The following is a 9,531-nucleotide window of genomic DNA, read 5'->3' on the forward strand; positions in this document are numbered from 1 at the left end:
CTAGGGCATTTTCATTTCAGTTATTGTATTATTCAACGCTACTTGTTTGTCCCTTATATCTTCTAGCTCCTTGCTAAACATTTCTTGTATCTTCTGTTTCTGTGCCTCCGTTATTTTCCTCAGATCTTAGATCATTTTTACTATCATTACAATGAATCATTTTTCAGGTAGGTTGCCTACCTCTACTTAGTTGTTTTTCTGAGGTTTGATCTTGTTCTTTTGTCTGGACCATACTGCTCTGCAGACTCATTGTGTCTCATTGTCTGTGTTTGTGGTCCATGTTCTGCAAGCTGCATGATTATAGTTATGCTTCCTCTGGTGTCTTCCCCCTAGCATGTGAGGTTGGCCCAGTGGCTTTGTGTTGGCTTCCTGGTGGTAGGAGCTGGTGCCTGCCCACTGGTGGGTGGAACTAGGTCTTGTCCCTCTGATGGGCAGGGCCAGGCCAAGGGTTATGTTTAAAGTCAGCTGTGGGTTCAGGAGGACTTTAAGCAGCCTACCTGATGATGGATGGGACTGTGTTCCCACCCTCCTGGCTGTTTGGCCTGAAGTGTCCCAGCACTGGAGCCTATGGGCTGCTGGGTGTGGCCAGGTTTTTGTATCAAAATAGCAGCCTCCAGGAGACCTCACACTGATGAGCCCTCCTGTGTACCACCATCACCAGTGTCCTTGTCCCCACAGTGAGCCTCAGCTGCCCCTCCTGCCTCCCCAAGAGACCCAGCAAGACCAGAAGGTAGGTCTGGACCTAGTTCCTATGAAGTCCCTCTCTTTCTCTGGGTCCTGGTGTGCACAGGACCTTGTGGGCACCCTCCAAGAGTATAGTTTCTATTTCTCCCTGTCCTGTGGACCTTCTGCAATCAAGTCCTACAGGCCCTCAAGGCCAAATGCTCTGGAGTCCCCTCTTCCTGCTGCCAGACCCCCAGGCTAGGGAACCTTGTGTGGGGTTAGAACTCTCCCTCCTGTGGGAGAACCTCTGCGGTATAACTATTTTTTAGTTTGTGGGTTGCCCACCTGGCAGTATGAGTTTTGATGGTATAGTGAATGAGCCCCTCCTACTGTCACTGTGGCTTCTTCTTTGTCTTTGGATGTAGAAGGTCTTTTTTGGTAGGTTCTAGTCTTTTTGTCTATGGTTCTTCAGCACGTAATTGTGATTTTGGTGATTTCATGACAGGAAGTTAGTCAACCATCTTCTCTCCAATGCCCACTGCTTTCTTTTTAATTATGTGAAAGTTTTTGCATTTTGTGTAGTTACTGTAAGAGGATTAACTCAGAAAATCTAAGCCCTTGCCCACTACTTAAGGAAAGAAATTTTAATTTAGTAAAATTTCCAAAGTATTACAAACACAAAAATAATCAGTCATGGAACAGTAATGCAGTCCAAAGATTACTAAGGGTAGGAAGCTTCTAAAGGGTTGAGTGGTGTTAACAGAACCCATGATTTCAGCCACATGAACAGTTTTCCTGTAGGATGTGGACTCAGTGACAGGATGCAGCTTGTGTAGGAGATATTTTCTATAGCAGAAGAAAGGGGGAGAAATAGTGTTGTCCCCCACATGGACACATTCTTTAGTTTCTTATCAGTGCCCCCCACTGTCCAAATCTAGCCATCAGCCATTTGAAAAGGGGGTGAGTGTGGGAAACAGTGTTTATCGTGGTCATTGATTATAAAATAAGACACAGAGGAGAAAATTGGAATATAGTTTGAGAGACAAAATGCAAATGATCAGGAGAATCCCATAATCCAGTCATCTGTTTATGCCTTCTAGATTTGATCTTTTCGTAAAAATTCCTTTCTCAAGAGTATTTTTCCTACTATTTATAATTGTTATTGTTTCTTACTTTTTTTAGTACATATGAAATATCATGTGGCTTAAGATAATAGAGATCCAATCTTATTTTTCAGTGACAGGATTATTTTCCAACACCATCATTTCTCTATTTATTTGAAACTACCCTTTTGTCATATTCTCACTTTTAAGTAGTTTTGGTTTATTTCTTCATCTATATTTAGTTTACTATATCTCTGTATACATTTTGCATTTTGCCATATTGCTTTATGTTCAATCACTCTGCATTATATTTAAAGTTCGTAAAGCAGTCTTCTTCCATATAATTCTTGGATATTTTGGTATAGTAAGGAAAAGATATGATCATTAAAAATCTAAAAATTCTTGAGGTTCCAAATTAATTTTGTATCCAGCTGAAACTGTACTTCTTCCTTGTACTATATGAATTAACCACAGAAAACCAAATGTAATCCTTCACATCATCAGGGTAAAGAAAAAACATGATCTTCCCATATGAACATAGAAAATTATATCATTTTAAAAATTCCAATATCTGTTTATAATCAAAACTACTCAAAAATTTGAGAAGCTCACAAGTATGTGAAACTTACACAAATACTTCTCAATAATCAGTGATTCCAAGGAAAAATCTTGGGGAACATAGAAAATACTTTGAGATATATGGAAATAAAGACAAAACATACATGAATTTATGGGATGGAGCTAAAGTAGTGCTGAGAGAGAAATTTCTACTTATAAACATCTACATTATAAAGGGCTAAGAAGACCTGAAATAAAAACCTAACATTTCCCCATAAAGGAGTACTTCATGGATCTTTTTTTTTTAACTAAATTACACATATATCATAGAAATTTCCAGAAAATCACCTCTTTTTTGCATTGGCCTCAAATAAGCCACATAATATTCCATTAACAGACATCTGGGATTCAGTGTTGCAAAGGGTTATGGGTGGTGGTGCAGAAATACAGAACAGAAATTGTGGAAAACGTTTCCCTTAGAATAGTACATGCACATCAGATAACTAAAAAATATCCATTAACAGGAAATGGGTACATGATATACATCCATTTCACTCAGAGCTTCTCAAAATTTTGTATCTACATGCCTTCCTGATGTAAAATGTGGTAGGACACTAAAGTGCCCTGTTTATATGGGTTATACCTTTCAGCATTTGTAATATTAGAAATTAAAAATCACGAAATTAAGATTTGTTCAATTCTAATTCATTCACAGTAAAAAATAGTACGACTGTTATATATGTACTTACATAACTATATTGAAAACTACCGAAGGAAATGTGTATTGAATGACCAGATGTATTAGGCACCTTTTAAGTATTGATGACATGAAATCAGTTATGACATGTTTGAAATTTACTAGAAGATAGGCCTTCATTTTATTATCCAACAGCTACAACTTACTTTTTTTCCCTAAAGTTTTCCTCATACCTGAAGTGTCCTTTCCTTTTAGAGTGTTCTGTATTTTCACTTCTCCTCATCTGATATATGAATTATTGAAGTTAGTCTCCTTTCTTGGCTCTCTTTCCAATCATTTGCAAGGATAGGTTTTTGAAAGATAAGATCATATTACTCTGCTCCAGCAAGATGTCAGTGCTTGATGGCTCTAAGATCAATTCAGATTCCTTAGGGTGGTATTTAAAGTCTCAGTAATTACCTTGGGGTTCCCGTTGTTGCACAGCAGAAACAAATCTAGCTAATGTACATGAGAATGAGGCTTTTATCCCTGACCTTGCTAAGTGGGTTGGGGATATGGAGCTGGCTTGAGCTGTGGTGTAGGTTGCAGACATGGCTCGGATCCTGCATTGCTGTGGCTGTGGCATAGGCTGGCAGCTCTGATTAGACCCCTCTAGCCTTGGAACTTCTATATGCAGTTATTGTGGCCCTAAACAGCAAAATAGTAATACTACTACTAACAATAAATTCAGTAACTGGATCCACTTCTACCTTTTTCTGTATGCAGTACCAACTCTCCCTAGTAGTTCTGTCAGCTTTCTGGTTCTAGCCCATGGTTCACCTTCCTCATCCTGATTCCCAGCACCATACTCATTTCTATAAATATGGACTCTGGTCACACCCATTCCTGTTTTCCTTCAAGAATAAAAATATGTCCCCATTTTAAAGGCACAGTTTGTTTCTGATTCTACTTAAGACTAAATGTCCAAATTTACAAGGATCTCCATTTTTAAACTCCCAAGCATGTGCCAGAAAAGACAGTATTAATTTTAATTCTAGCTCAGTGTGGCAACAAGGATGAACTTGAGCAAGATCCTTAATATTTAGAAGTATGAGATTTTTACTGAGGTAAAACATGAAAAATCATGTCATTATTTCATGTAGATAATATACATAAAATGTATAGTGCGTTGCACATAGTAGGTTCTCAGTAAATTACTTTTCTTTCATTTTTTACACATGTAATGATGAATAAATATTTTTCCTTATATGTTTAAAATTTTAATAGTCCTGCCTCATTTACACTTGAACAGCCCTTCCACATTTTGGTTCATTCTATGCATATTTCCATAATTTATTTGGATCAGTCCAGGTTAGTGGTATTCCTAATAACAAACAGGTCAATTAATAGTATCAGAGAGGGGTAAAAGCTTTATTTAATTAATATATTCAGGAATTACCCTGTCATATATGGTAGACTACCAATCAAAAGCAAAAGTACATGGAAGTACCAAATACATAGTGATAGCAATATAAGTAGCGCCATCTTCAACTATAGACTGCTAAATTATGAATGTATTCAGACATGCTATTTTAGTGAACTTGATAAATAATTGACTAACAATAAAGAAGAAATTGTTTCTTGATTAGAGAATACGTATCATGCATGAATCCATATTCAAACACAGTCTCTTGAACAAATTCAGAACTGAGGTTCAGATGGAAATATATCGTTTACTGCTTTCACACAGTGTGGTATAAGGAGAAATTAATTTCTGAGAATTTAAGATGTGGGGAGCTTTTTAGATTATGACTTGGGATCCAGAAATTTGCTAACAATGTTAAGTGGAGGTGACATTGTACAAAATGAATTGTATTTCTAGAGTTTGTTGGACTTGTTGAAAATTGTAACTAATTATACTCTGAAAAAAAGCACTTCATGGTGGAACTAATTATAGCCTGATACAATTTGTGACCTCAAGACTAGTAATTTAGTTAATTCCTGATAAAATCTGGTGGGTTGGATTTTGGAATATATTTTAACAGAATATCTACCTTCTTATGTTTATTTGATTCATACACTAATCATGTTTTAGTAATTTAATATTTTATATATGAAGTGGCCATTTTCCACTTTATCAGTGTTCCTTGATTTTGGAAAAATACTTTATCAGCTTAAAGTCAGTTACCACAGGTCTTGATAATTGTTTCAGAACATTATAATATCTTCATAATTTTTTTCATGACATTTATTACTTCCTTATTTCTTAAACTATAAATAAAAGGGTTTAATAAAGGAATCACTAAAGTGTAAAAAACAGCAATAGGTATATTTTTGTCTTCTTCTTTAACTGAATTTGGTTGAATGTACGTGAAGATAAGAGAACCATAGAATATCGAGACAGAGAGAAAGTGGGATGCACAAGTAGATAAGGCTTTCCCTCTGCCCTTGTTGGATTTCATTTTGAAAATTGTCAAAAGGATGAAAAAGTAAGAAATTATTACAGTGATAACAGTGAAAATTTGAATTAACCCTCCAAAGATAAATATCATCAGTTCATTGATATAAGGGTCAACACAGGAGAGCCGGTATAATGGAAGCACATCACAAAAGAAGTGATTGATTTGATGAGACCCATGGAAAGTTAACCTAAACAGAAACCCAACATGAATCATAGAATTTAGGATTCCAGCTATATACGCCCCTGTGATTATCTGAATGCAGTGTTTCTTTGACATCATGGTGTGGTACTGCAGTGGGTTGCAGATGGCCACATAGCGATCATAGGCCATTCCTGCAAGGAGAATGCAGTCTGAAGTTTCAGCTAGGGAGAGAAAATAAAATTGTGCCATACATTCATACAGGGAAATCATTCTGTCCTTAGAAAAGAAGTTCTGTAGCATCTTAGGGGTGATGGCACTGGAACAACAGGAATCCATCAGAGCGAGGTTACCCAGAAAGATGTACATTGGTTTGTGAAGTCGATGCTCTGTAAAGATCAGTGCCACCAGACCAAGGTTTCCCACCATGGTGATCAGATAGATAGTAAGGAACACCAGAAACAGAAGGGTCTTCAGCTCTGGGTGATCGGTAAATCCTGTGAGGATAAACTCAGTTGTCAAGGAGCAGTTATCCTCAGTCATCTCTGTGTTATCTGTTGTGACAGGAATTATGGGGATAGAAAATTCTAATTTAGAATGTGCATAATTTTCTCTTCAAATTTTTCATTTTACATCACAAGGAGGAGCTTCTCCAGCTTCTCTGTCTCTGTGATACAGGTGCATAGCCTTCTTAGGGAACATACATTCTTCTAAGATGTCAGCCTCTGTGACCTCAAATCTGAAACTTAGGATTCAGGAGACTATTTTGCTAATTACATGGATAATGTCTACAGTGGAAAAGGTTTGTCTTTATGAATTTATGCAAGTATAGTGTACAAATCTAGGGTACCCATATTCTCTTCAGTACTCTCAAAGAAGCTTATTGTCAAGATTTATATTAAAGATTTTAAAAATAAATTTAAGTGTATCTATTCACTGTTTAAAAGTATCTTATACACTCCCAGTTAAAGGCTTGTTTTTAAAAAGCATATAATAGATATGTTAATATTATACTTAAGAATTACCTGAAGAATGCCAAGATTAAGGAGAGGTCTATTCAGTTTTAAAGACAGAAATCTTGGATAGCTATGGAAAAAATTATCCATTTATTATCACCTCTTTTTTTCCTTTTTCCAGTGTCATACCCATTTTTGTAAACACTGACTATCTCTCTGATTGTTTATTTTTGTCCATATATCTAAATCATTGCCTCCTTTATGTAAAGCATAATTTATATATAATGCTACTTAATAAAGTTTGAACAAAATGTCCCATACCACACTGATCTCAAATTTCTCTGCAATTGAGCATGTCTTATATATTCAACAAATTTTACAATGCCTTAGGCATAACCTACATTGCTTTTTTGATCTGTGAGTACAAAATTTCCTTATTAAATTATAGGCATTTTGAGGTTAACTGTGACCTAAACTTATAATGGCCATAAAACGCTACAGGGAATAGTATCGATTCCAGTCTTACCTCCAGTCCAAGGACCTGTGACAGGTGAACTTGTTTTTGTTTTCCTACCAGTCTTCATTAGTGACCTCTCAAAATTTTTTTTGACTTTTATTTTGTCTTTTTAGGGCTGCACCTGAGGCATATGGATGTTCCCAAGCTAGGGGTCTAATCAGAGCTGTAGCTGCCGGCCTAAGCCAGAGCCACAGCCAACGCCAGATCCAAGCCGCATCTGTGACCTATGCCACAGCTCACAGCAACACCAGATCCTCAACCCACTGAGCAAGGCCAGGGGTCAAACCTGCAACCTCATGGTTTCTAGTCAGGTTCATTTCCACTATGCCACCATGGGAATACCGCTTCTGCAAATTTTGTAGAGGAATCCCAAAAAAATTTATTCAAAATTCAACATTAAAAAAATTGAGTTAATATTCAAAATAAATCAGTAGTAAAATTACAAGCAATCTGATTTTAAAATGGACAGAGGAACTAAAATGAAACTTTTCCAGAAGACATTCAAATGTCAATAGGCAAATGAAAAGATGTTCAACATCACTAATCATTAGGAAAATGCAAACCAAAACCACAATGAGATATCACCTCACACCTATCAGAATGTGTACCCTCAAGAGGGAAAGGAATAACAAGCATTGGCAAAAGATTCCCACTGTTGGTGGGAATGGAAGTTGATTCAGCCACTATGGATAATATGGAGGTCCCACCAAAATTTAAGAATAGAACTACCATGTGATCATTCAGATCTAATTCTAGGTATATAATACTCAAAGGAAATAAAGATAAGTTATCAAAGGTATGTCTGTACTCCAATGTTTAATGCAGCATTATCCACAATAGCCATGATGCAAAAACACCTATATACCCGTCATAGGGTTGATGGATAAAGAAGGTGTAATATATATACTATATATATAGTGTGTGTGTGTATATACATATATATATACACAATTGTGTGTTCCTCAGCCATGAGAAAGAATGATATCTCACCATTTGTGACAATATAGATGGAACTTGAGCACATTATGCTAATTGTGATAAGTCAGATTGAGGAAGATAAATACTGTATAATATGGTTTGGTACTGAAAAATCCGAATATGTAAAAGCAGATTAAAGTGGTAGTTACCAGGGAATAGGGAGTGGGAGAATAGAAGAGATGTTGCTTAAGGGTACAAACCTGTAACTAACAGATAAATATGTCTGGGAATAGAAAGCACAGTATAATGAATATAAATATACATTTTATTATAATCATCTTAATTATTCCCATAATGAAAAAAGACAATTATGTGACATGATAGAGTTCTTTCAAATGACAATTTTAGTGACAATCATATTATATATAAATTATCAAAACAACGTGTTAACATATGTTAAACTTTTACAGTGTTTTATGATAAATAATACTACACATATGTATATATATGTATACAATACATTTAATTTATTTCATTGGAGTATATTTGACTTAAAATGCTGTATCTATTTCAGATGTACAGCAAGGCAAATTATTTGTAAATATAGATATATCCATTCTTTTTTCCCATATAGGTTACCAAAAACTGTTGAGTAGATTTCCCTGTGCTATATAGTAGGTTCTTGTTAATTTCAAAAATTAGGTATCCTTCTTTCATCTGAACTGACTCATCTAATTTTTTTTTATTTTAAGAAAATTAAGTAATATTTTTAGAACCATATCACAACAGATTAAAGGCAAATAAATAAAAGTAAGCTTGCCTTCATGCTTTACTTTTTCCAATACTTAAAAAGGAGAAAACCTTTTTTTTTTCTTTTGTCTTTTTGCTATTTCTTGGGCCGCTCCTGTGGCATATGGAGGTTCCCAGGCCAGGGGTTGAATCAGAGCTGTAGCCTCCAGCCTATGCCAGAGCCACAGCAACATGGGATCTGATGCACGTCTGCAACCTTCACCACAGCTCACGGCAACACCGGATCCTTAACCCACTGAGCAAGGCCAGGGATTGAACCCACGACCTCATGGTTCCTAGTCGGATTCGTTAACCACTGCACCACGATGGGAACTCTAGGAGAAAACCTTTTAAATCTTAAAACAATTTTTGAGAATAAATTTGCTTTGCTTTAAAAGGCCATCTTCTTAGATTATTTTCTGATCCAGTAGGACTGGTTACTGATATGTCTAATCATATAAATTCTATGGTCAAAATAGCTTTATTTTTCCGGAATCAAAATGTTCAAAATACAGGCCTTGATGAATTTTTCATTTACTTGTTTGAAAATATTAAGTAGAACCAACTGAATTATTCAGCTAAGTTATAAAAACATTCAATGTAAGTGCCTGAATTAGTTAACAATTCACTTTGTATCCTAACTCATGTATGTTGAAGTTCTTCCTTTACCAGAAAAGGTTAGCATGAATTGCAGTGTGAATCTCATCCTAGTTTCACATAGCCTCCAGTTTTAAGAACTAGAAATATAACT

At 35.8% G+C, this 9,531-nt stretch overlaps 1 protein-coding gene across 1 annotated transcript; it reads right to left on the reverse strand.

Moving 5' to 3' along the window:
• LOC110256319 (olfactory receptor 5K3-like) lies at positions 5,217–6,143 on the reverse strand. Its single transcript, XM_021069632.1, has one exon. The coding sequence runs from the start codon at positions 6,141–6,143 to the stop codon at positions 5,217–5,219; it is 927 nt and encodes a 308-aa protein (XP_020925291.1).

This window comes from Sus scrofa, chromosome 13 (assembly GCF_000003025.6).
Source record: "Sus scrofa isolate TJ Tabasco breed Duroc chromosome 13, Sscrofa11.1, whole genome shotgun sequence".
Classification (NCBI taxonomy): Eukaryota; Metazoa; Chordata; class Mammalia; order Artiodactyla; family Suidae; genus Sus; species Sus scrofa.

Excerpts from the sequence above, each read along its gene's own strand:
- LOC110256319 (XM_021069632.1), bottom strand. The coding sequence starts at position 6,143 with ATGACTGAGGATAACTGCTCCTTGACAACTGAGTTTATCCTCACAGGA.